The 27,474-nt window shown below is 45.5% G+C and overlaps 2 protein-coding genes across 2 annotated transcripts; one reads left to right on the top strand and one right to left on the bottom strand.

The window, feature by feature from the left end:
• Positions 1 to 6,084: 6,084 nt before the first annotated feature.
• LOC124661187 (protein BLISTER-like) lies at positions 6,085 to 14,642 on the top strand. Its single transcript, XM_047199045.1, has 13 exons — positions 6,085 to 6,425; positions 6,773 to 7,415; positions 7,508 to 8,058; positions 8,745 to 8,864; positions 9,690 to 9,755; positions 10,665 to 10,775; positions 12,371 to 12,447; positions 12,685 to 12,752; positions 13,096 to 13,209; positions 13,298 to 13,470; positions 13,574 to 13,642; positions 13,855 to 14,010; positions 14,264 to 14,642. The coding sequence occupies exons 1-13, from the start codon at positions 6,345 to 6,347 to the stop codon at positions 14,339 to 14,341; spliced, it is 2,307 nt and encodes a 768-aa protein (XP_047055001.1). The 5' UTR covers positions 6,085 to 6,344; the 3' UTR covers positions 14,342 to 14,642.
• A 1,641-nt stretch (positions 14,643 to 16,283) lies between these two features.
• Positions 16,284 to 20,744, bottom strand: LOC124665610. Its single transcript, XM_047203004.1, has 13 exons — positions 20,637 to 20,744; positions 20,446 to 20,557; positions 19,997 to 20,079; positions 19,842 to 19,907; positions 19,583 to 19,683; positions 19,245 to 19,363; positions 18,924 to 18,964; positions 18,385 to 18,473; positions 17,716 to 17,896; positions 17,482 to 17,598; positions 17,217 to 17,261; positions 16,861 to 16,992; positions 16,284 to 16,742 (listed from the first exon to the last, which is right to left on the bottom strand). The coding sequence occupies exons 1-13, from the start codon at positions 20,742 to 20,744 to the stop codon at positions 16,608 to 16,610; spliced, it is 1,329 nt and encodes a 442-aa protein (XP_047058960.1). The 3' UTR covers positions 16,284 to 16,607.
• Positions 20,745 to 27,474: the final 6,730 nt, after the last annotated feature.

Below are 27,474 nucleotides of genomic sequence, written 5' to 3'. Positions count from 1 at the left end.
AGCCCCACCTCTGTGCAGCCCCACCCGTCGGTTAACGGTAACGGTGAGGCCTCCGACTCTGACGGCAACCCGCGTCTTCGAGGGGTTTCAAACTAGAGGGAGGGGAAAGCTGAGGAAAAACTAACGAGCTGGGGAAAACTGAGTACAACTAACGAAGCAGGGGCACGAAAATAGAAATCCCTTGAAAGTTCAGAGATGGTAAACCTAGAAGGGGGGGGGGTGAATAGGTTTCTACAAATTTTAATTCTTTCTTTGCAATATTAGGCTCTGCAGAATATAAAGGTGCTCCTAATGCAAACTAGGTGAGGCACCCTATATGATGATAAAAGTAACTCGAGCACAAAGGCTCTCACAGGCAAATATAACAAAAGTAAGGAGTTCGGTTAGGGATAACCGATAGCACGCAGAGACGAGGGTTTATTCCCGTGTTCCCTTCCTTTGCAAGAAGGTACGTCATGTTTGGAGGGGTGGAGGTCCCACGAAGGATTCCCCAACGCCACAAAGGCTCACCCTATTCTCCGGAGCCAATCCCACGAAGGAATAGCTCACTCACTTGTGGTAGACTTTGAGGCAGCCTCCAAACCTCCACAATCTTGTCAGGAGCAAATCCACAGCCCGGATGCTTCCGGACCACTCTTGCCCACCTAGGGTTTCCAAGGAACCCTAAAGAGAAAGTATCTCAATGAATACAAGGGGGAACAAGATTTTGCTTGGTGGAACTATAGATCAAGACCTCCTCTAGCTTTTCCCCGGAGGGATTTGAGTTTGGGTGGAGGAGGAGGGAGATCTGAAGGATTTGGAGCTCAACAATGGAGTATGAGAGAGAGAGAAATGTCTTGAGATTTTCCACTGGTCTCCTTACCCCTTCAAGGAAGAAGAAGGGGCTTATATAGTCGTCTCTAGAAAATAGCTGTTTGGCGCTTCAGATTTGAGTCACCTGGCATCTGACCCGGTGGTACCGGGCCACATATCGGGCTTCCCGGCAGCAGCACCCGGCCTGCCGGGCTGTGTGCCGACTTCTCCTGGGCTTCGGTCCTTTTTGGCAGTACGACAGCAGCACCCGGTGGGCCGGGCTGCCTGTCGACTTTTCCGGCAGCAGCACCCGGTGGGCCGGGCTGCCTGCCGACTTTTCCTGGAACTTCAGAACTTCTTCTTCTTTTCGGCAATTCTTCCTCTCAGCATTTTTGGTGTGAAGATTATGTGTATATGCGGCTTTGGCAACCTCATCTTTAGAGAAAAATAGTTTTCAACACACCGTCACTAGTTGACAACAACAATTGGGGGGTCTCTCATCACCTCGCATCCTCGTATCCCGACTGAAAACCTTACTCACGACCTTGCAATCTCATATGTGGACTAAAACCTGTGTATATACTTATAGAAACCATTAGTCCACACAATAGCACCAGTGTCATTGTTAACCAAAATAATGGTTAAGGGTAAAAATACCCTTACACCTGGGCTCTTTCCCTCTTCGGGACCCCATATTGTCCAAATCTTTCGATGCACCCTTTTATTTTCCAAAAATAATGACTTTCCTAAAAGATGAGGAACCTTCGAGATCGTTAAGCACCTGAAACTTAACTTTTATTGATTTATGGCCTTGGGTCTCTGGAGATTTAAATCTTCCACCTTTCCAACGAATTTTTGACCTGCAATATAATGTTTAAGACGTTGTCCATTGACAACATGAGGTTTACCTTTGTAGTCTCCATGAATACGAATGACTCTAGAGCGATACACATCTTGCACAATTAACTAATGGACCTTGCCACTTCTATGCTAACTTCCATGCAAAGAACTTGAAACGAGAATTGAACAATAATACTTGATCTCCTATTTTAAATTCCCTTCTCTTTTATGTTTCTATCATGCCATATCTTCACTTTTTCTTTAAATAACCTAGCACTTTCATAATCATTCCTCCAGTCATCTAGCAAGTATAGTTCTGGAATTCTTTTCTCTCCTGCAGTTTTGAAATCAAAGTTGAGTTGTTTAACAACCTATCTAGCTTTATGTTCTAATTCTACCGGGAGCTGATATGATTTACCATAAACCATTTTATAAGGAGACATACCCATATGATTTTCAAATACAGTTCTATACGCCCACAAAGCATCATTAATTTTGGTTGGCCAATCAGACCTAGCTCTATTGACCGTGTTTTCTAAAATGAATTTAATTTCCCTATTACGTAGTCAACTTGACCACTAGTTTGAGGGTGATATGGGGATGCTACTCTATGATTGACACCATAGTTAGCTAAAGGTTTCCTAAAGACTCCATGCATAAAGTGAGAACCACCATCAGTAATTAAAATCTAGGTACTCCAATCCTGGGAAAGATGATATCCTTAAGCATCTTCATTGTTGTAGCATGATCATCACTTTTTGTTGGAATTGCTTCCACCCACTTTGTAACATAGTCCACTGCAACTAAAAGTGAGTGTGTTTTGTTGTTGATGACGGGAACGGTCCCATAAAGTCAAATCCCCATACATCCAATGGTTTAAGAGGCAGCGAATAGTTCGTAAGCATTTCATTTCTCTTACCAATGTTTCCAACGAGTTGACATTTGTCACAAGTTTTAACATAGTTAGCACAATCTTTAAATAAAGTAGGCATATGAAAACCATATTGTAATACCTTTGCAGTTGTGCAGTCTCCTACATGATGTCCTCCGTAAGGACTGTTATGACAATCTTTTATGATATCTAGCTGCTCAAATTCATGCATACAACGTCTAACAATACCATCTACACTTCTCTTATAAAGGAGTTGATCATCCCAAAAGTAATGTCCAAGATCATAAAGAATTTCTTTCTTTGTTGGGAAGTGAACTGTGGTGGCATAACTTTTCCAACAATGAAGTTAGCATAATAAGCGAACCACATGGAGGCTACTATAGCACTAGATACATTAATGTTTGCTAGTTGTTCATTAGCAAAGCTATCATTAATAGGAATAGGATCTACTAGAATGTTTTCCATTCTAGGTAAGTGATCAGCTACCGGGTTGTCCTCACCTTTCCTATCAACAATGTGCAAGTCGAATTCTTGTCGCAAGAGAACCCTTCTAATAAGTCTAGGCTTAGCGTCTTTCTTGTCCATAAGATATTTAATATCAGAGTGATCGGAGTGTACTATGACTTTAGAGTCTACAATATAGGGTCTAAACTTATCACATGCAAATATCACAACTAGGAATTCTTTTTTTTCAGCGGTAGCATAATTTCTTTGAGCGCCATCAAGAGTTTTGCTAGCATAGTATATGACATTAAGTTTCTTATCAACCCTTTGGCCTAAAACATCACCTACAACATAGTCACTAGCATCCACATGATTTCAAATGGAAACTACCAATTAGAAGGTTGAATTATAGTAGCACTTTATAAAAGCATTATTTAAGACAATAAAAGACTCTACACAATCATCATTAAAAGAAAATGGAACATCTTTTTGCAGAAGGTTAGTTAGAGGCTTTGATATTTTGAAAAAGTCTTTCATAAATCTTCTATAAAAACCTGCATGTCCAAGAAACCTTCTTATATCTTTGATATCCCACAGGTATGATAGCTTCTCTATGGCTTCTATCTTGGCGCGGTCCACTTCAATTCCTCTTCATGAAACTCGGTGTCCAAGAACAACACCTTCTGTCACCATGAAATGACACTTTTCCTAGTTTAGGACTAAGTGTTGTTCTTCACAACGCTGCAAAACTTTGTTAAGATTGAGCAAGGAACTATGAAAGAGGTACCATACACAGAAAAATCATCCATGAATACTTTCATAATTTTCTCAATATAATCAGCAAATATAGCATTCATGCATCTTTGAAAGGTAATGGGAGCATTGCACAAACCGAATGGAATTCTCCTATAAGCAAAAGTACCGAAGGGACATATGAAGGTTATCTTTTCCCGATCATCTTTGTGCACCGGAATCTGGGAGAAACCTGAATAACCATCTAGATAACAGAAGTGTGAGTGTTTAGATAATCTTTCTAGCATTTGATCAATAAATGATAAAGGATAATGATCTTTACTAGTAGCTTTGTCTAGCTTTTTTAAATCAATGCACACTCTATAACCAGTAACAATACATTGGGCTACAAGTTCATTTTCATCATTTGGAACCACAATGATTCCACCCTTTTTAGGCACACAATGAACATGACTTACCAATTTACAATCAGATATGTGATGGATAATACCTGCCTCGATGAGTTTGATTACCTCTTTCCTTACCATTTCTTTCATTTTTGGATGAAGACAACATTAATAGTCAACAACAAGCTTTGCATCTTCTTCCAAGTTAATTTCATGCACGCATAAAGCGGGGGTTGTACCTTTCAAGTCATCAAGTGAATAGCCAACAGTCGGCCTATGAGCTACCAAATATGATAGGACAAAATGAATCTTGGGAGCAACCAAGCACAATAAAATCTGCATGGTATTTGATCTTTCCAACTAATACTTCAACATCTCTAACCATACCTAGAGGAAAAATATACTCTCTATTAACAAGTTGGATAGTTATACATGTCTCTTCCATGTGTATGGGATTAATGTCAGACTTGATTTTAAGATATAGAGAATATGGTATCGCACTTATACTTGCTCCAATATCACATAGACCATGATAGCATGAAGTTCCAATAACACATGATATAATAGGTTTACCAACTTTAGTGGTGTTACCTTGAATTACCTTGGTGAAATCTTTAGATAAATAAACATCACAATGAGTTTCTTCATTTAGTTCTTTGATGGCCGAAATTTGATGCTGAATTTCAATTTCTTCATATGGTCCAGTACATCTTCTAGCACTCTTGTTTGCAACAGTAGTGAGTAAATTTTCCTTCACTCTGTTATGGTGGAGTTTCAACATATTCTTCAATTTTGACAGATGATACTTGATTAGCCCGTTTCACAACTTTAGGAACAACTGTAGAGTATTTATAAGGATCAACATAAACATGAAATCCTTTTTAGGGACATTCAGATGGTTAGCAAAAGATTTTGTAACTTCTACTAAAACATGAGGATCAAGTCCAAACCTGTTACTTAGCTCTTTAAACAATATAGTAGTAGAGAACTTCTCTACACATGAATATTCATATTCAAAACGGGGTTCATTACCTTTATCAAGATCCCAAGCATCAACATTTTTAGAAATGGTATCCAATAGGTCCCTTGATTCTTTTTGAGTTCAACTAGTGAAACTTCATTCGGAGGAATTATCCAGAAAGTTCCTAAGATGCCGAGGTAATCTCACATAGAAGTTGATTAATGTAATGCTTTCAGGAATACCATGATAAGGATTCTTACGAATGAGTTCATTCAATGTCCCCCAAACTTGAGCAATACTTTCTCCAACATGAGGCCAAACGTTATAAATATGAGAACGATCATCATACGCTTCTTTAGGAGTATAGTACTTGAGATAGAAAACCTTCCTCAGATATTCCCAATCAAGGCGGTATTTATCATCCTGCGGAAGATGGCCGCCAGTCAATTGAAGCCAGTAGTGTAGGTTTCTGGATGTTCTTCCCGCGCATCGAAGAACAACAACCGGACACTCTCACAACCAGTTGGATTTTCCAGTTTCACTAATTAGGTTTTCTTATTTTGCAATGTTTTAACCATGTTCCAAAGTAGTTTGTGTAATGTTCCTTCTCTTTATTAAAATAAAAATAAAAAAATAAAAACAAGTTATTTTAATGTTTGGGGGCGCATTTAGGGAGCGACCCGCTCCAAACGCGGCACGAAGCGTTGACATCCTCAAACACTCAATCCGGCGGCGTTTAGGGATCGTTTTGGAACCGTGACTAGAGATGCTCGTAGCTCCTTGGCATTCATGGAATCATGGATACAAGTTCTCTTTTTCGACATGGCACATGAGTGTACGATCTTTACAAAACAACACCGAGTGAGTGAGGAGTCGCCGACAAAAAAAACCATGCCACCAACACGAAGCGTAGCGTTAGCGTGCGACAGCGACGACGCAACAGCGGCACAGCAGGAAGTCGCAAAAAAGAAAAGAAAGATGGTCGGACTCCACAGAGACCGGCCACGAGGGCAGGCAGCACCAGCACGAAGCACGCACCAAACCAAAAATAAGGCTGGGAAGACGAAGCCGAGGCCCAAAAATATTTGGGGGCCGAGCGGAAGCGCGAATCCCCCCGAATCCTCCCTCCCCGATCCCAATCCCGAATCCCACCCCGTCGCCAGATCTCGCCCCGATCGCTGCCGGCGGCGGCGGAGGCTGGACGGGCCGGCCGGCGGTTGGAGGAGATCTCGCCGAGATTTGGGTTGGGCTGGTGGGAGGAGCCGGGTGCGTGGACATGGCGTCGGCGCAGGCGTCGTCGTCCTCCACCGCCGCCCCGTCGTCGCGCGAGGCGAGCCGCCAGGCCGGGAAGAAAGCGGTACGTCTGCTGCCTGCCTGTTGCTTGGGGGAAATAGACGTAGCTGTCGGCCACCCACAATTGCTGCTAATCAGCACCATTTTGGCCTCCACCCAGACTGGTGGCATAGGATAATCAGAGGTGTTGCGTTGCTTAGCAAGTTGGCCTTGCAATTGTAGTTCAATCAATCAATCAATTTAGCTCAACGTAGAGAAGCCCAATGGCATGGAATTTCGCTTCCCATCACGCCACACTCAATATGAAACTATTGAAATCTAGCTGCTGTGTTATCTTGAATGTTAGTTCAGCATAATTTCCAGTAAAACTTTGGCCCCAGAAGAATGACACTGTCCTGTTTTCTGAACCAGCTAGAGGAGTTCCGGAAGAAGAAAAAGAAGGCGGCGAAGAAGGCCACCACCGTTGTAGACCAGGCAGCGCCGGCTGCTCCCAGTGTAGTGGAGAGCCCCCTGCCAAATTCCAATAATGGCATCCCAGGAGAAGCCCCGGTGTCTGATTTGGACTCAAACACACCAAGCACATCGTCTGCGCCATCTGCAGCCTATGAGAATGGCCCGACGAGTTCTTCCAGAAGCGAGGACTTTCTGTCAAATGGTCCTGTTGTTGTGAATGCGTCAGCTAATTTTAGTAATGCTGGTCCTCTGCAAGATGCTACTGCCGATGGAGGGAGTAAGTTTTATGGAAACTTGAGCTACTCTGATCTAGTTAATGGGCATCATGATGATTGGAGAGGCGATGCTGCCCGTGAAAGGTCAGAGACCAGTCCTGACAAGGATGCCCCTTTAACATCTGAATCAAGTGCATTTGGAACCACTAACAGTGGTTCTAACTCTGCGGAGGTCTTGCCGAATTGGGGAGGAAATTCATCTTTGAGTCAAGTACATGGTACTGAACAATCTAGTTCATTTTCATCTGGCAGCCTTTTTGGGAAGTCCGGAAGAACTTACTCTCAGGATTACTCCCCAGAAAATGATATCTTCGGCCGCTTACGAGGTAAGGCTTTATTTTCATTTCTTTTCGTTGCAGTGCCTGATAACTTCCTTGACTATGCAGATCTTTTAACCTTTGTTTTTCCCTCTATGCAGCTACCTCCAAAGACTCTTCCCAAGTAGAACACTCTGCATATGCCAGCAACCGGGACTATCGCAGTAACTTCAGTAGTTCTATGGTCGCTGATGGTGTAGATCATGACGCAAATATTGGAATGTTTCGGAATGCATCAGATTCCACACCTACTAATTTTGATAAACAGGATTCTTTTATGTCAACTGCTTATCCAACTGCATACAATCGATCCCGGCCATCTTTTCTTGATTCTATTGGAGTACAAAGAGCTCTTCCAACAGAAGTCCCATATGGGGAGCCTCCAAAAGCTAACAATAAGCTATTCAGCAGTTTAAATTCTGAAAGTTCTGCTCTTCAGCAGCCAAATCAGCAATCCACACAAAGCACTGTTGTGGATAACTCTGTTATAACAGGAAGACAAGAATATACTAATGACAAGGGGCTATATGAAAATTCCATACCTCCTGTTTCCTTGCCTTCGAAAGATGAAAAAAGTTCGCAGTATGGTAATCAAATGTTCCAAAATTTCACAACTCATGAGAAAGATGATGGTTTTGCGACACTAGAGCAGGTGAGGAATACATCCACTATCTATTTGTTACCTGTACTTTCCTCTTCTGTTTTGTCAGGATCTGTACTTTCCTTAGGATAGTATAACATTCTTATATGGACCAGAGTTGTCTAGCAATTTTTTCAGCGGACAATATACAGACGGATGTTTACTTAGTGTTGTTAGGTTCAATGCCAGGGATACTCAAAATTAGTTAAGCATGAAAGACCAAGTGGTGACTAATTGAACTGTTGGTATAGTTTCTGTTTGAACTGAACCAAAGATTGTATGCGAGATCATCTTTCCACCAATGATCTTTCTGGAAGGTTCTCACACCACATATATGCTTCACACCTTATACACCCACTTTTCTGTCCGTGTCTTGTCATATCGTAATTTTTCATTGGTGTATTTCCTTAGTTCAGATTTCTAACGCTCACATAATCCCATGTGCTGTAATAGGAATATCCCATCTTGTCACGAGACATACTATATTCAATCAAATTAAGACCAAAATCTTGGACATGTACATTTTGGCATATTTAAAAAAATCGTGAAAGTTTCTGACATACCTATCATGTAGATATGAATGACTTGATGGTTGTTTACTAGATAGAGTACTTTTTCAGTTAGCAATTTAGCATGCACATTTTGTTATTTAGGTCATTTCAGTGTAGTGCTCACAGCTGCTCTGATTTGGCTGCCAGCTCATTGAGGATTTGACGACAGAGAAGTTCTCCTTACAAAGGACTCTAGAGAAATCTCAAGAACTAGCGCAAAATTTGGCCACAGATAACTCAGCGCTAACAGATAAGTTCAACCAACAGGTATGTGCACGTTCAAAAGTTTCTTGCGGAGGTTTTCTTGCAATAGGTGGTAGTTGAATATGGTGCCGTCACAGTTCGCGAAGATTATCATTTACTACCTCTGTCCCAAGGAATAAGGCGCATGCGTATTCCAAGACGAACTTTGACCATAAAAATTGAGCAACAAAATTTTGATTATATTATATGTAATTAATATCATTGGATTCGTATTGAAAAGCACTTTCTAATGATGCTAATTTCGTACAAACCATCTTTATATATTTAAAGTAATTCTTGGTCAAACAAAAAACACGTAAAACGAGGACGCCTTATTCCTTGAATCGGAGGGAGTATGATTTATGATTGTGAAAAATCCATCTGTGATGTTTTCACATCATCATAGTACTAATAGAGAAATGGGCTAACATTATTTAATTACTAGCTTCTGATAGGACATAGTGAATTTATTGTCGAATTTTAGTATTCGGTCCCAGTGTTCCGCCACATTCAGATATCTTATTCAACTAGCACAACATGTCAGTGAAGTGAACTCCACATGTAGCCTGATTCAGAATTCTATAGTAAAGTATTTGCACAAAACTTACTTGTAAAAATGGGACATAAGAGCATATTCTAAACAAAATAAAAACTGAAGTCACATCCGGACATCGCTAGGCGTGAAACGAGACCGAAATATGTAAGTAAGATAGTAAGATTGAACCAAACTGTAGTCAGCTGCTTGATCAATGGATCATAACTCTTAAATAAATGACAGTAAACATTCCATAAATTATCATTTGTGATTTTTAGTTACTTTATGCATTATTTTCCATTTGCAAATAACAGGCACATGTTATCAGCCAGTTGACATCTGACATGGAGAGGTTGCAGGATGAAATTCAAGCTCAACTGGTTAGGACTCTTCCGTCATTTCCAGCAATTTAAGTATGTGTATCTGAAAGTGATTCCGGTTTTTAAGAATTTGCAGTCAGAACTAGCATGCTAATGCGTTGTTATTCCGCATGTCCAGCAATAGCATGTTCTAATATTTAAAGATTATTAGGTTGAAGAAATTTAGTGCCCTGGAAAGTGTAAAGACTAATGTTAGCATGAAATCATGACAACTGTCTGCATGTGGCCCAATGGAGCCAGGGGAATAATGGAATATTTTCAATATTTTAAACATTGATGGAGAATCAACTTAAAGAGCGCTAATTACTTCTATCACTGTTCTCTACTCCCTCTGCCCCAATGGAAGTGGTGCAGACATTTTTCGATATTTATGTTTGACCATTGATTTGACCAACCAGACAATAATTATATGTTATGCATGTTATATCATTGAATTCGTTTTTGAATAAAGTTTCTCATGATATAATTTTTGTAACAATCGACAAATGTTTAACTGGTCGAATTTGTGGTCAAAGTTTGGACACACAAAACAAGGGCGCCACCTCCATTGAGACGGAGGGAGTATACTAGATTTTTTTGAGGGGATGTTCTCTATACTAGATGCACAATATGCTTGGATTTGGCTTTTTGGCAGGCCTGCGGGCTACATTTATGCTGATGAATTGTTTGGATATTAGAATCACATTTGCTTGCTATGAACACCTTGTCACTAAATGCATGGAGTTTCTTTTGCTATGTTTGAGTTGACGATGATCTCTGGTGTATGTGCTCAATGTTAGTATAGTGTATCTCAGTATTGTATTTATGATAGTTTTATACGGTGCCTTCTCTTCCCCTTGGCACCCTTAAATGTTCCAGTTACTTGTAAGAATCCTTGTTAATTTATTTCCAACTCTACTTGTACAACAGCTGGCACTTGAGTCCATCAGAACGGAATATGCTAATGCCCAACTAGAATGCAATGCTGCAGATGAGAGGGGGAAAGTACTTGCAGCAGAAGTCATTCTATTGGAAGATAAGGTGCCTTGCTATCTCCTCAATTGCTTATGTGAAATAGCATTCACTCTTTCAAGTTGACGTACCCTTCTATCGTTGATGCTATTTGAGATCATGAGTTTTTAGAGTATGCAATGCCCCTATACTTCATAATTACCAGACACATTGTGGGAACGGTTCAAGTAATAGAAAATATCCAATCCAACTGTAGCACATTGCATAAACCCACATCTAGAAGTCTTGGCCTTAGTAGCCAGGTTCATCACATCTTACTAATGAGTCATGGTGGGCATCGGGGTTTACCCGAAATTTCGGGTCGGTTTTTTCACAGTTCGGATTTTCAGATCGGACACCCGATTTTTCCCCAAAATTATCAAAACACGACAAATCAGGTGCACGAAAATTCAGGTTCGGGTTTTCCCGCTTTATCCGAACCGGAGCACCGCCTCTAGAAGCTTCTACCCTAGATGCGGAAGCACAGCTAGAGTAGGCCAAGAGGTGGTTGGTGGTTGGCGGTAAACAAGGAAGGCCGGCGCAGCGGCAAGAGAGGCGGCAGGCCCAGCGCATTGTCGAGGAAGGAAGTAGTGCCGCCTGTTGCCGCTAGCGGGCAGGGCGCCGAGATGCGAAGAAGTCGGACAGCGACTTGTCGGGGACGCAGGCAGTGGTAGCGGCCAGGTGGGGATATGGGTCTCGAGGAGTGGCTTTGTGAGGCAGTGCGGGAGTTGGGTCTCGGGGAGTGGCTTTGTGAGGCAGTGCGGGAGTTAGGATTGCGATGTGGAGTGATTGACCGGGGAAAGGCCAGCGATGGGTGTGCGGTGGAGTGGGCTGCTGGGCTGGGGCGCAGGGGCAGTGCAGGACGCGGGAGGTTAGTCCGCTGGATTGGGCTAGGATTTGGCCCAAGTTTGGGTTAAACAAGCTGTTTGGGTCCCCGAGGCCTACACCCGAATTTAATTCACGTTTCTGAAGTTGCCACCTGATTTGTCAGGATTTGGGTAATTTGGGTCCCGATTCGGGTTCAGGGCTTGGGTTTCGGCTTTTTTGCCCACCGTGACTAATGAGTACACCTCATTTTCTGGTAGCTCTGGAAAATTTTGCTAGCATGCCAGGTGCACACACCCACTGCCTCACTATACCAGTTTTCTTATGTTCATTGTATTGCCTCAAGGTTTTGTTCCAGCATTTGGCCTGAATTGAACTGTTGTGTACCAAGGTGCACAATGTGGTAAACACCACCAGGAGGGTAGCTGGCTGGAGTTGGCTTGATAGTTGATGGGATTAGATCATAGGTGAGATACATAAATTTTGGGGAGAAATAGATTGGTTTCTTGTTGCTTCAGTAATATGAACAAGTGCCTAGCCTATATATAACTGGATGGGTGTAGATTTAAAAATAACAAACTCAATCTCTAATTGGTAACTGTCTAATCTGTCCACAACTACATGATAGCTAGATGTACTAATTGATGGTACTCCTATATCTAATTGGTAGGCATGGCTGTTGCTTTCCAAGCTAGTGCCACCATCTTCTGTGCTGTCAGCTGGCCCTATGTCCCCCCACACACAACATGATTTTTAAAACTTCAGTGCTTGTCAGTTTGATATATCTGTATGTTCTGTAGGCTCTTAAGCTGAGGTCAAATGAGTTGAAACTTGAAAAGGAAGTGGAGGGTTTAAATTCAGAGATTTCTTCATACAGGTATGGTTTTGAGCAAATTTATCTTCTAATTTGCATGCTGCAGTTTTTTGAATGCAGCTTTTTTGAAAGATTCAGAGTATAGGGGAGTTCTCCTGTTTTTCATGATGACCTAAGAAAAAAACATGAATGCTTTTGGAAAAGTCTGTGCGAATAAATATGACAGTCATATGTTGACTTCCCAAAGCATGGTTGCTAGTTAAGGATACTGACAGTAAGTTCTTCTCTTACTTTACATAGGCGCAAAGTTTCTAGTCTAGAGAAGGAACGTCAACATCTTCAATCTACTGTCGAGGCTCTTCAAGAAGGTATATACTACCTCTGTTCTAAAATATAAGCCCTTTTAGAAAGCTAAGTTAGATATCTAAAAAGGCTTATATTTTGGAATGGAGGTGATAGCTGTTTACTGTAGCTTAAGACATTCAGACACATTTTTACTGGACTTTTTATTTTTGGTCAACCCTAGAAAATCACTAGCTACTTTGTTTATTTTAGCTTCATACACCTTTGTGTTACTTTCTTTCGCTCTGTCCTAATGAAAATTGAACTAGATATTTGTGTGGCTGTAATAAGACAGGTAGCGTGTAGACATGACCTGTATATGCAATTGTTGCCACACAATTTGACTGTACTATCGATGCGTTCGGACAGAAAAGAAGCTCCTACACTCTAAATTGAGGAACATTCCTATGAGTGAGAAGGTAAATGCCATAGAGAAACTACCAGTCAACAAAAGAGATGCATCAACCGCGACGGAAGATTTAGGTGTGGTATTACCCTGTCTTTTTATGCCCATCCCATCTATGACAACTACTTTCCTGACTGACACCAAAAAATGTTTATTTGGATACAGGGGAAAGCAGCTCTTCGGAAGCAATGACTAGTACCAGTGACCAATTACAAGATGTTGGAACATCTATTTCGCGGTCCAACATATCTGAGTTTCCTTCATTCGAGGAGCTGTCTTCTAGCATTCCAGACGACCAGCTTAGAATGATAGACAACATCAACTCCTTGATGTCGGAGGTAACCCCTCAAGTTTTTAGGGCTAATTTCTGACATCAATCAGTTGTTCCCACACAACCTTAGCTGACTTGATTTTGGTCTCAACAATGTTACTAAATTGCAGTTAGCAGTGGAGAGAGAAGAGCTACTGCGAGGATTGAGGATCGAGTCATCCAATTGCTCCAAGCTGAAGGTACTGTTCATTTCTTAATTGTTATGCGGTGAATTTGTTCTTCCAACCTCTATTGACGAGATGCCTTACAATATGAGATAGTTAAGCCCTAGGTACTTCTACACCAGGCCTGTAGTAAACCCTTTTTACTGCTCGACATTTCAATCAAGATCCACCTGTATTACTTTGTTACAGTGCATCAATCTTATTCAAGTTATTATTTTGTCTTAAAGGAGCTGAACAGGGATCTAACACAAAAGCTGGAGAGCCAGACACAGAGACTTGAACTGTTGACTTCCCAAATAATGGCTAACGAAAATGTCCTTGCAAAACCGGTTGACACACGGTCCATCAATGATGCAACAATGTATGCTGATGAAGGAGACGAGGTAATACAGTTTTTATCATCGAACATCCAACATCAGAGCTGATAGTGGGTCTTTGAGAGTTTTCTTATGTACTGTCACCTTGACCTTTCAGTTTTTCTAAAGGTCACAACACAATATCTACTCTTAACATGTTTTCTAGGTGTTTGACTGCCTTTATCGACGCATTACATTCTGTGAACTATACTTTGGTGTTATATCCAGATTTGCCTTGTACAGTTCATCTAATATGCCACTGACGTATAATACTATCTAGGTTGTCGATCGGGTGCTTGGCTGGATTATGAAGCTGTTCCCTGCAGGGCCAAAGCGTCGTACCAGCAAACTCCTCTAGTGGAAATGAAAGTTTTAGTATACCATATATTGTCTCTTCATTTATATATTTTCCTTTTGCCCGGTTTTGGTCATAGCATCCTGAGAAGCTGTATATTGGAGCGATTTGATGTAACCATTCTTTTTTCTACAGAAAATGAAATGAAAAAGTTGGAGCTACAAAATTGTATTGACAGACAGCAGACAGAATAGCCTCCAACAATATATTCCTCCCATCTTATATTTTGTGGTCATGGGTTGGGGTGGATAGGTTGGGGTGGATATGTAAAAGTTATAATTCAGTAAAGGTTGTACCGACTGTCTTTCTCGCATTCCTTTCTTTACCAAACTCAGTATGTGTATGTTTTTCTTTGTGTTAGTTCGCTTCATCTTGACCTCTGATTTGTCCTTCCAAGGGTCTGGCAAGTCGGCGTGATCGGTCTGGCCAGAAAAAGGAAGCCAGAACCGCCACGCGGGGATCAGTAGCCAGCGGTCGGAATCCTTGTTCGAGTCTGAGTCAAGTAAGGTTGTTACTTATTATTAGCCACGGTGTGTTAGCTAGCTCCCATTAGAAAAGATCGGCCTCACGTACGTCTCGAGTTTTCGTCGATCAATCTGTTCCGGCGAGCGCGAGAGGCAAGCTTTCCTAGACGGCGGCGAAACACTTGGATCAAGGTGTGCTACCTGGGATCGAGATGCAGATCGAACGTAATATCGTGCTAACCATGGTGCTGACCGCCCTAAAAGGGCCGAAAACCGTCGCCTTCCTGAAGCGCGCCGGCGTTCTCCGGCAGCCTACGCGCCGCCTGTTTCTGCACATCTTCACGTTATCAGCCGTCCTCCTCGGCGCGTTCTTCTACCTCTTCAGGTGCCTCGCCGCGACGGATGCCGCCGCAGATCTCGAACCCCACTACTACTACATCACTCCACAAAACTTGGTGGACATCGCCCGTGTCCTCAATCTCGCCAAGAACTAACTACAGGGCGACCACCACCGGTGGTGGTTCCGACTAGCGTACCTGCTCTCGCGCGTCACCCTCGGATGTCTGGCCTACATCGCCACAGCCTTCGCGGCGGTGGCGTCGCACTCCGGCGAGCATCACACCTTGTCCTCCTTCCTGCGCAAGGTGAAGAGCAATCTCCTGCGGCCCGCCCTGACCCTCGCCGCCGTCTGTGCCGTGAGGGCGGCGGCCGTGGAGGCCGTGGAGGCTGTGGAGGTGCGGCTCCCAACCATGACGGAAAATTAGTACGTACTACGCGGAGTCATGATCGTCGTGCTGCCCTTCTTTGCTGTCATCCAAGCCGTCGGCGCGGTGGCGGTCGTCGCGTCCGTGGCGGAGCCTGGGTTGTGCGGCAAGGGCGCGGTGGCGCGGGCCTGCCGGCTCTTGCGTGGCAAGTACGTACACGCAGGCCTTTCACTCCATGGTGGCGTCAGCGATGCTCGACAGACCGTTTTGGCTGCTGTACACTCTCGTCGCCATGGCTGGCTTGCCGGCCAGCGGCACCGTCAAGTGTTTGCTCCGCATTGCAGAGGAGATGATCGCAGTGGCCCGTGTCACGGACTACTATTTCGAGTGCAGAAAAAGAGAAGAGCAAGAGGGAAAGCAAGGACATAGAGATTAATGTAGTACAAACATTTGAATGCCACTGTGTGTACGCTTTAGTTCAATGTGATTCTTCATTTCTGCATAATATAGATACACATAGATAAATGTCTGTTTAGCTTTTCTATCGCTTGGAAGACCTGGCTTTGTTTAAACTTGTCACGACCACTCAAGAGCGTCTCCAAGAGTCAGACCATCTAAAATATAAATGCATTTTTTTAAACAACAGAATTGCTATGAAAGCAAATATTTTAGCTCTGGTGTTGAAGTGGTTTTGAAAACATGTTACAGAATAATCAAAGAAAAACGTATCCAATATAGAAATACAAACCTACTCCCAAGTCCCATGTAACACAACTATTGTTGGTTTATACTCTTAAAAAATCTTGAGGGTAAAGTGCCAGCTTAATACATGGACAGATCCTAAGCAAATGAAATTTCTGCATAGTTCTAACATTATTCACTTCTGTACCAACAACAAACAAAAGAAGAAACTTATCAAAAGAACTTTCCGAAGTTGGTTCAAACAAAATCCTAAGATTTTGCTCTCTTCTATAGAAAAGAAGGCCTAGAATAGTATGATCTCACAAACTGATTACTTACTGTCATTGCATATTCCATATTCACTAGCGTCTAATGTGCTTCGAGGGGCAAACATAAGTAGCGGCACAGACTCGGGCTGGACTACATCTTGTTGTGGGTCGGAACACTGAGATAGAACTTTGTGTTCCTGAAATCATCAAGAAGTGGATTATAGCCATCTTTGGTCTTTGTCTTTAGCGGCAGCCCAAACTCCTCCATGAAGGCAGCCGAATCAAGCTGAATGATAAATGCCAAATAGCAACTTACTTTTCAGTACCCAAGTTAGCCAGAGATATAAACAAAATCAGAATTCTACGCAACATGAGCTATGTTGGCATGAGCAGGCTGAACTTACTATGATCGTTCTCCTACTCTTCACTGGTTTAAAAGAACCACGATTCTTCTGCTCTCTTGAAAAGCCAGAGCAGTGATGGTCGATCTGCTCCAAAAGCCAGAAATTGGTTGGGAAGAAGATATCCGCATCACCCTGGAAGAGTGGCAAGTGACATAACTAAGCTTACTGGGTCACATATATGCCAAAGTTGTAGTTTTACAAAAACATACCAAATTACACCAGGACATTTTTTAATTTCTTATTCTTGGTTCTTTTTTCAAGAAGACATACACAGCTAAGAATAGGTTGTCTGCTTACGACATAACAGCACATAACCTAGTGCATGAATAAAACAAAAATGTAATTTCTGTGCAAACCTGTGCATCCAGATAGTTGTTATGATCCAAGGTTTTCCCATCCTTCTACAAAAGTGAAACAAGATGAATAAGACATTCAGAAGTAAGGCCACTGTCTTCATATCTAAATACGATGGTAATTGCATGAACATCACGTGTAAGGACACAAATATCAAGAAAACTAAAAAACATGGTGTTCCACCATTCTAAGGGCATATTAATTGACACCACTTACTGCCTTGCTAAAGAAATTCACCAAATAGTCAGAAAAGCAAAAGCCTGTCACCTTTGAAGAAACCAATGGAGCTCTATCGCCAGGTATGCTAACATCAGGAAGATAACTGAAGTCCGAAGCAATAAGGGACATGCTTGGCAAAGCTTCATGTAAAGTATCCAGCAGTTTCTGTATTAATATAAGAAAATCTGGACGTAAGCTAGTCACATATACCGGTATCTAACATCAACGGTAGAACTTGTATTTTATAATTTAACTTAGCAGCGCAGGTCCTGGAATACATACCAAGCATCCAGTTGGTAACCAAGCTCTCCGAGGCTTTGGAAAAACTTTTGAGAAGATACCTTTTGCAGCAAATGATAGTTTTTCTCTCAAAGAAGGGTCCTGTTCATTCATGCTAACAATCTCATTGCAGCGGGAAACTAACGGGTCTTGTAATGGTTTGTAGACCTCACAGAGTTGTGAACTTTCTTAAGAAAAAAAATTAAGAAAAATGATTAATGAAAGAGATTAAGAGACAGAGTAGCAACTAGCTAAATAATTTCCCATAATAACAGGAGGTCCTTTTTTAATAAAGAAATAGTGAGGATACATGGAAAATCAATTAGTAAAATAACTATAAAGGAAAAGGAGGTGACCCTTCAACAATAACATCAACCAAAATAATAAATGACACAATTTAAATCAAGTAAAACTAGCAGGTGTCATAAGTTAATTAGTTTATAATGCATTCCCAACTGTAGGATCTCATTCAACTATGGTCCCATATAAACAGTGGATATAAAAGCAAGCAAACTGAGAAGGAAGAATTTTTTTAAAGATTGTGTTTGCCAATTCTAGGGATACACATAATTGAATGTAAAAGCAAGCAAGATACTTCAGACATGGTAGAAAGCAAAGGTTCTAGCTAATATCTTGCAATGAATGTGAAAGTTGAAACACAAAACTACAAACCTGCCGTTTAGTTTTTCAATCCACACTTCCATCCATGGGGAGACCTGATTTGGTGAATAGACAAGGTCATGAGGTAGATTGTCAAGTACCTGAAATTCCGCAAACAGAAAGTTACTATTAGAACTGCTGTCAGAATCTCCCTTAAGATATGATTGCAAGACTAAATTTTCTATATGAATAGCTTAGTTTCTTTAGAAACAGGACATATTAGTAATGCAAATAATATGACAGCCAGAATTATCATTAGCCAGTAGCTCCAGATTGGAAATAACAAAATGGCATGCATGATATGGCTGGTGATCCTATTTTTGACTATTACATCATGTAAATAAAAAGAAACATCAACAGAACGAGAAAATTGCCAGTGCAATGTTACTTTTGCAAATCATGTCCAAGCACACAAACTGAGTAGTTTGTGTCAGCTAGTCCTACAAACATCTCACATTGTTCTGGCGACTATGAATCTATTGCTGATACACTGCATGGAAATGATGATGGCACTTTGTTTGTTTGACTGAGCAAGTCCAAGCGGTACATACCTCAAGCATGAGCACCCAACATGGTTGGGGATCCTTGGAGCCTGCAAAGGGAAGAGGGAGATTTAGATCACAACCATTTCAAAAATTGGCTAATACAAATGTGATGGTGGCACAGAGGTAGAATCAGTGTAATCCACAATTAACTATCAGCACAATGTCAAAGTATTTCTACGTCTAGTACTTATACATAGTAGAATATCAGCTATTGCAGGCTGGAAACAGTGTAAGATGGTGCTCAAAGCTCAGGTAACTGATCTAAGACAAGGATTATTGTAGAAAAGTTCCAGCACCAATATAGCTAGGCACAAGAAGCCAGCTTACCCCATCCACTTCTGTCAGTTGCATCACGATGCTCCACTGTAAACTTTGACAAATGGCTCTGTACTTCACCGACAGTTTCCAACTGCTTTTCAGCAAGGGAGGAGCTGATCTCTACTGAGCTAGCAAATGAAGATAAAAGGAAGGTCAAAGCATATTCAATCACCCGAAGGAAAATGCTGGAATGGTGAATGCTGTTAAGGAGTGCAAGGCATCATGTGGAGTATTATGAATGTTGATACATCACATGCCAGAAGCACGCTATTCTGCCTTACCAAATATATAGGAGTCTGTATTCTTGACGAGGAACTTTACTTATGAATGACAAAAGAGCTGCTTACATGTATTTCATATTATTGTAGACTCTTGGCGGAGCATTTAACATCATGTAATCAAGTACACCCTTGGCACACGTCCCAGATCCACCACCAATTTCATATATCTGACCAGTACAGGAATAGAATAGAGTTCAAATGGTTGGGTACAAAAAGAAAATAAATATGATAATGTGCCGTCATATGATAAAGCACACAAGTGTATTTGGAGCTTTATCCATTGAGGAGGTGTGAAGCTATACGAGAAAGAATATTGTCAATGCACCTTCAATGGGACTGAAAGATTAGCTGTGCGCAGGATTGATGCAGCTATTGCATGGGCATACCACGGCTGCACCAGAGAAGCAAAACATGCATCAATAGCTAAAATTGTTTGAAAGAAGTCACATCCTCTTTAACAGTTCAAGCACAAAAGGGCACCTTAAAAAGCTCCACTGGAGTAAACCAAGAAATATCGTGTTTCTTATACAGCTTATCAAGATGCTTCATGTATGCACTCCTCCCTGCGTGATATAACACCAAATTATTTGCAGCTATAACCAAAAATGTTGCATACTGTATATTAACACAGCGTTGCACATAATCAGCATCCAGCAAACATCAATGGACTTCGGCATCCAGGAGGGAACATTCCAGGTTCCAAATGGTTCTAATTTCTAAAAGCTTGAGTGAAAAACTGTTCCGCTCGGACCACACCACACACGCATACAATATGTTCGTGGAAATGCAACCCCAACAAACAAGTGAAGATATCCGATTCTTGCAATGCCGGAACACAAAACCAAACCTCGCGCATCAAGTCTACTCCAAGAAACAGAATCCAGCTAAGGAGTAGGAGGAGAAGCGGAGTCCAAGACTCGGGAGAGTACCCTGGAGCTGGTTGAAGCGGATGGCAGAGTCGAGCACGCCCACGGGCCCCGACCGCTTGGAGAAGTAGCCGTGGTTGGGATCGTAGAGCGCCGACTTGACGAAATCCCGAACCTGCGAGCGAGGGAAGCTCCCCTGTCAAAGCACCGCAGCAGGGAGATCTCTGAGTGCCCGGAAATGCCTCGACGCTTACCAGAACGGGCTTGTCGCCGGCGACGACGCCCGAAGAGAACAGCGCCACCGGGGCCCACCGCGCCACGCGCCGGAGCGCTGAGACGGTTGCCAGGTACGCCGGCGCCATGGCGGAGCCGCAGCGTGTCGTTGCGGCGGCGGCGGCGGCGCTTCTGGACCTTTTCAGAACGGAAATGAAGCGACACTTTCTGGGCCAGAAAGTCTCGGGTGGTTTGGAATAGCGTTTCCGGCCCAACTCCGAGCCCGTTCATTCGAGCCGCGCCGCGCGATCTATAAAAGAGGGGAAACCGAATGCTGCCGTCGACTCGTCGCCGGCTCACCAGAGAGAGAAAAGTTAGAGAGAGAGAGCAGAGCAATGGCGCGGGTGCGCGGCGGCGGGAGGGTAAGGGGGAGGGGAACGGGCAGAGGGAGGGCAGTGACGCGCCCCGTCGCCGACGGTCCACCGGAGCGGCAAGCGGCGTTCGAGGCGCGCAAGGCGGGGCTGATAGAGAAGGCGCTGGAGCTCGCGGAGATGGAAGACGCGGCCGTCGCGGTGGTCTGCTCGGGCATCGACGGTCTGGGCGGCGCGGACGCCTGGCCGTCGGCGGAGGGCGCGAGGGCGGTGGCGGAGCTCTTCCACGAGCTGCCGGAGGAGATCAGGAGCACGGGCGGCCACGCCAGCCACGTCGAGGGCCTCCGCGACGCGCAGGGTTCCAGGCTGGCTGAGGTGCGGGAGGGCGGCATCGCGGCCGCGCTTGGGCCGTGGGAGCGCGCGCTCGACGGCTTGTCGCTGGAGGCGCTCCGGGAGGTGCTCGCTTCCGTCGAGGCGTCGCAGAAGGCCACGCGGAGCAGGATCCGGCAGCTGCAGCCCCAACCCGATGAGAGCGTGGCCGAGAACTCCGTGTCCGTGGCGGACGAGGAAGCCGGGACCGGGACCCCCGCGAGCGGCGAGGTGCAGGGGAAGCTGAGGCAGCTGCCGGAGGATCTCACGGAGAAGCCCCAGCCGGCGAACGGGAACGCCGCTCCGTACGACACCGAGATGATCGAGCGCATCAACGTGGCGGGCGAGGAGGACGCGAGCGTCCTGCAGGTTCGGAGGAGGCAAGAGCAGCCACAGGACGCCGACGAGGTGCAGAGAACGCAGAAGCAGCCACCGGGCGACGACGTCGAGGAGGACGCTGCGTGGATGAAGCAGCTGGTGGAGGATCTCACGGAGAAGCCCGAGCCGGCGAACGGGAACGCCGCTCCGTACGACGCCGGGATGATCGAGTACATCAACGTGGGCGGGTACGTGATGGAGCGCGACGCCTACGATTTCATCCGGTTCGATCTCGGGATGTTTCCGCCCAGCCTCGAGCCCGAGTCGCCGGACTACGACGAGCCGCTGCGGCTGTGGTCGTGGGGCAACTCCTCCTATCCCCACCGCGCGCCGCCGCCACCGCCGCCACCGCCGTCCAAGTAAGCTGCGTACGTGCTGGTTGCAGAACGGTCGATGTGACGAGTTCGCCCAATTCTGGAGGATAGCTTCGTATCGTAGATTTCTGATCATCGCCGTCCCGTCGTCAAGCTGAGTTCCGAAGTACTGTCGACGGCTTTACCGGCCGGAACGCCGGACTGACAGCGTTGGAAGCCAATGTAGTAAACCGGCATTGCTATAGTCTAGAACTCTAGATATGTAACTGTAAACTGGACACTGTAGATCGACTTCGTCTATAAACATCGATGAAATGGGAGTAGTATAAATAAGCGCTAAAACCAATTTCCCCTTAGAAAATCTCTGCTTATGCTTTTGATGAAGTATCACGTATGGTCATATGGAGAAACCATTGAGCAATTAAGGGCATCTTTGATTGTTTCAAATTTTCATAGGAAGATTTGAAAGTTGAAATCCTTGGTAATTTTTCGTACTTGGTTTGTTGTCCTATAGAAGTTCTTCCCAAAAAGGTTCTCCAATAAATTCTGCTATCCACTCAAAATCCTTATGAAAGCATCATGTGATCAAACAAACTTTGATGGCAATCATGTAAGATTTGAATGGATGTGATATTGCAATCTCGCGTTTCTTAATCCTGCAAATTAAAGATTTTTTTTCGCAAATTTAAGATACCCCATAATGTTGGTCGGGTAGACCATGGACCTCTTTGATTTACATAATTTCAAAAAAAATGCAATTGCTAGTCATGGAATTGTGTTTGCACCAAGCCGCCAAACGTTTGAATGGGAAAAAACATTTGAAGAAAAAAACAACCCATATATGGAAAAATATCTTCTACTACTAGCTACATTTGAGGGAAAAACATCTAGGGGGTCATGGACGTGTTGGAGTCAAATTGTCTAGTGTCACAGTACAAAAAGTGGCATTCGTAATTCTAATTTTCGAGCTATTATAGTCTCTTTTTTTTTGGTTCTAACTATAGTTTAGATGCGCAGGTCAAGTGTAATAATGCTTCGTAATAACCCTCCCGACCCCAACCCCAACCCTCCTGACCCCAACCCTCCCGACCCCAACCCTAGCCGCCTCCCGCCGCCGCCGCCGGCAGCGCCGCCGGGGCAAAGACCTCGGGGCGTGGCGGCGGCGGGGGCCTTCCCTCGTGACGCGTTGAGGACGGCGGCCATGGAGTCTCTTGCGGCGGCGGCCCTCCCGCCTCCCGGGGCGGCGGTGGTCTGATGAAGATGGAGGGGCGACGGCGGCCAGCCCACCTCCCGCATGGGTGGATGGGGGGCGGCGACCATAGCCTGTGCTGCGGCCTCCCCGCCTCCGATCGCCGGCACGCCGATGGTGGCTGGTGGTGGCGGATGGCGCCTTTTCCTCCGCCTCTCGCCGGTGAGGGGCGATGATCTTGGGCTTCTCCCGCGGTACGAGGTCGCCCGGGGCAGCAGCCTTGGGTTCGACGGTGGAGGCGGCCTTCTTCTTCGCCGGAGGAGGCCGGCTGGTTGCTGGGGTGGCGGATCACGAGATCCCTCTACCCCGGCGATGAAGATCTAGTCGACGACGAGCTAGCGGCGAAGGGGCTACCTGAAAGTATAGAGATGGTAAACCTAGAGGGGGAGTGAATAGGTTTCTACAGATTTTAATTCTTTCTTTGCAATATTAGGCTTTGCGGAATATAAAGGTGAGCCTAATGCAAACTAGGTGAAGCAACCTATATGAGGATACAACTAACTCGAGCACGAAGGCTCTCACGGGCGGTTAAATCACAAGTAAGGAGTTCGGTTAGAGATAACCGATAGCACGCGGAGACGAGGATGTATTCCCGTGTTCCCTTGCTTTGCAACAAGGTACGTCACGTTTGGAGGGGTGGAGGTCCCACGAAGGATTCCCCACGCCACGAAGGCTCACCCTATTCTCCGGAGCCTATCCCACGAAGGAATAGCTCACTCACTTGTGGTAGACTTTGAGGTAGCCTCCAAACCTTCACAATCTTGCCCGGAGCAAATCCACAGCCCGGATGCTTCCGGACTCCTCTTGCCCACCTAGGGTTTCCAAGGAACCCTAGGAAGCAAGCTTCTCAATGAATACAAGGGGGAATGAGATTTGGCTTGGTGGAACAGTAGATCAGGTCCTCCTCTAACGTTTCCCCGGAGGGATTTGAGTTTGGGTGGAGGAGGAGGGAGATCTGAGGCTTTTGGTGTTTCTAGCAATGGAGTAAGAGAGAGAGAGAGCTCAAGAACAGCTTGTAGTGTAGTGCCTAACTGTTCAGAGGTAGGAGAAGGCCTATTTATAGTGTTCTTCGAAATATGGCCGTTGGTCACTTGCCACCTCATCTTTTCTCCCGCCAAACCCGGTCAACCGGACCACTGACCGGATTGTCCGGTGCAGAGGCCGGTCGGACCGGGCCAGGGACCGGACCTGCCGGTTCAGACCGGACGGTAGACCGGACCCTGACCGGGGGACACTTTGCGTCGTCCAGGAGCTCCTCCGGTTGGCGCCCGGTTGGCGCCCGGTCGACCGGACCGTACGCCGGCCCCGCCGGTCTGTAGGCCGGCAGACCGGGCAGCAGACCGGACCACTTAGGCGCTCTTTTGACGCCCGGTTGGCGCCCGGTTGGTGCCCGGTTGACCGGGCCGCACGCCGGACTGGCCGGTTGGGGGGCCGGCTGACCGGGCGGCAAACCGGATTTCTGCTGTAGACCCCTTTTCGATTGTTGTTGAAGTGGGGGTCTCCTTTAGCCTTCTTGTTCCTTTGATACACCATTTATGCCTCTTTGCCTAATACATGAGATTATCCTTATAAACATATTAGGCCAAATACTCTAGCACGGTGTCATTGTTACCAAAATAATGGATAAGGGTAAAATACCCTTACAATCTCCCCCTTTTTGGTATACGATGACAAACCGAGCTAGAGTCACATATAGATATTATAATAAGCTCTAAACCTTGATTCCATATAAGATATTACGACAGCTCCCCCATAATGTGTGCACTTGGAGAATTTGCGTTTGAATGCAAAGTGCACCATTTGTGGAATATGAGAAGCTCCCCCAATATATTTAGGAAACAAGCATGGTATGGACAAGTATATCAAGATATATAAGCACAAATCATGATTCGGATGAAGCTCGGTAATCACATGGGTACGTGAGCACGCCCCCACGAAACGACACGTGTCTAACGGCATTAGTCCTTGCCGTGAGGTGCTGAGGTGGAAAGGAGGAGCCAGGCACGAGTCAATGGCCATCAAGGGGATAAGGACCTGCTTCTTCCCCTTCGCGGGCTGCGTCGTCCGCGACCCGGCGACCAACATCCCCCAGTCGCCTGCAGCAACGCCGGGGCCAAGCTTGTCGTCGCCGACGCCGCCGTGCCCCTCGCCGCTGCCGACTTCGCGCGTGTCGACCGGTCGCTGAGCCTCATCCAGACCCCCTCCATCTCGCTGACCGTCTCAACAGCCTCGCGGAGATGGTCGCCTGCAGCAATCAGCAAATCGAAAAAAATTAGAAGCTAGGAATGGAGCTGCCCGTCCATCAACTAGTAGAATACATCAGCTAGCAGGAGCAATCAGCAAACACAAAGTGAAGAAACGAATCAGATAGTGTTGCTTCGTCGTCTCTCCTGTGTTTCATCCTGCGTACTCTCTGTTTCTTCTGAGCCAGTTCGCCTCGTATCTCCATGGACAGCTCCTCCTGCGCGGATCGTAATCGACCAGGATGGGGTGCTTCGCCTTCAAGAGCGGCAAGAACAAGGCCGAGCACCAGCGGTGACGTCCGGCCGGCGGCGCCAAGTCGCCGGCGCCAACATCGGACGGCACTGGGCCGACGAGCAAGGCCTCGTCAGCGTCGACGCCGACGTGGAGCATACAGGAGCTGTCGGAGGAGAGGGGCGCGGCGCGGCTGCGGGCGTTCGGGCTGGAGGAGCTCGGCAGCGCCACCAACGGCTTCAGCCGCTCGCTCAAGGTCGGCGAGGGCGGCTTCGGCTCCGTCTACCGCGCCTTCTTCCGCTCCGCCGCCGGTTGGGAGCCAGTGTTCTGCTCGCCGTGGCCGGCGGCGCCGATTGGGCGGAAGGTGTCTGCTCGTGTTCGATTTTGGAGAGGGGGAGAGCTCGGGTAGGGCGTCGCGGGGTGAGGAGCTTGTCGTGCTCGATGTAGGCGGAATCGCCGGATTGGGATTTCACAGCGCGTTTGATCTCCGTTTGCACTCCGCGAATCTAAAAGCAAAATCAACGGTATCTAGGGGGTGCGCACGTACCCCCTTGAACACCAAATCCACTCTCAATCATGATTACCCTAATAGAGTGATTAAGCATACAAATAGTCGTCCATACACGTCCATACACGAATTATTCGAAGTAGCAAATGGTTCTTGAGAAATCAAAGCAAATAAGCACAAGCCATATAAGATTCAAATAAAGCAACACCCATGGCTTGTGACAATCAAAGAACCCCGTGGTCCTAGACTCTACTCGCTTCTCCCCCTTTGGCATCGGAACACCAAAAAGGCGAAGAAAAGAGGAGAGATGCTATCGCACCCATCAATAGAACTCATGCCCGGCGGAGTAGGAGCTCTCGCCATCATCGCGCGCAGCCGCATCACCTTCATCCTCATCACCATCATCATCAGTAGGAGTAGGAGCACGAGCAGTCCTAGGAGGAAGGCCACCATGAGCATACATGGAGAAGTCGAAGTTATGGATCATCTCATCGGTAAGGTGAGGCATCTCCCACTGAGGTGCAACCACAGACTCCATCTCAGGTCCAGAAGGAGGAACAGGGGCATGCCGTGAAGCCATGAACTCATTCTGTCGCCTCCTTGTCTCCTGGTTCAAAGCAAGACTCTGATGTGCAACATCATTGGTGTTCTTGCACATTTGCCACATGCTGGAGAAGAAGCGAGCGGCACCGTGCTTGGGGCGCCGAGAGTAGCTGGAGCTAGCTGCAGGATCATGGTGTTCCTTGGAACGGCGCTCATTGGAGGGCATCATGAAAGGGACTTCCGGGCGACCCTCCTGAGTAGGGAACCTGAATGGTTCCATGATGACTCTTTCATCAAGAGTGTTGAGAGGAGCAGGAACAATGTAGTTGATGAGCCGCTGAACATACTGAGCATAGTTGGGAGTCATGCGGTCCATAACTACACGCTTCAGTTCACAGTAAATGAGATCACAGCCATCAATCTTCCTTACCCTGTCAGGATGGCAAAAGTACATCAGATTTAGGTGATAGTTCCTGACTTCACTGGTGTCGCCAGACTTGCTGATGAGATTCTCACGGAACATCTTGGCAAGGACAAGATATGAGTAGTACATCCCAGAGATAGTGGGAGGCTCAGCTGTAGGGTTCGAAGGATAGCAAAAGGAGATGTCACCCTTAGTAGGCTTAGACCGAGAATGAATCTTGTATCCTGGAGCACTGTCACCACCACAAC

The sequence above is a fragment of the Lolium rigidum genome, chromosome 6 (genome assembly GCF_022539505.1).
Source record: "Lolium rigidum isolate FL_2022 chromosome 6, APGP_CSIRO_Lrig_0.1, whole genome shotgun sequence".
Lineage (NCBI taxonomy): Eukaryota > Viridiplantae > Streptophyta > Magnoliopsida > Poales > Poaceae > Lolium > Lolium rigidum.
This window is presented reverse-complemented; position numbering and strand designations above follow the sequence as displayed.

What these genes read in the sequence shown, in the direction of transcription:
- LOC124661187 (XM_047199045.1), top strand. Translation starts at nt 6,345, where the DNA reads ATGGCGTCGGCGCAGGCGTCGTCGTCCTCCACCGCCGCCCCGTCGTCG. An exon ending in TCAGAGATTTCTTCATACAG is followed by an intron (nt 12,448 to 12,684) that starts GTATGGTTTTGA and finishes TACTTTACATAG; the next exon opens with GCGCAAAGTTTCTAGTCTAG. An exon ending in ATGCTGATGAAGGAGACGAG is followed by an intron (nt 14,011 to 14,263) that starts GTAATACAGTTT and finishes AATACTATCTAG; the next exon opens with GTTGTCGATCGGGTGCTTGG.
- LOC124665610 (XM_047203004.1), bottom strand. Translation starts at nt 20,744, where the DNA reads ATGGCGCCGGCGTACCTGGCAACCGTCTCAGCGCTCCGGCGCGTGGCG. An exon ending in ATCTTTCAGTCCCATTGAAG is followed by an intron (nt 19,684 to 19,841) that starts GTGCATTGACAA and finishes TGTACTGGTCAG; the next exon opens with ATATATGAAATTGGTGGTGG. An exon ending in GGTTACCAACTGGATGCTTG is followed by an intron (nt 17,599 to 17,715) that starts GTATGTATTCCA and finishes ATATTAATACAG; the next exon opens with AAACTGCTGGATACTTTACA.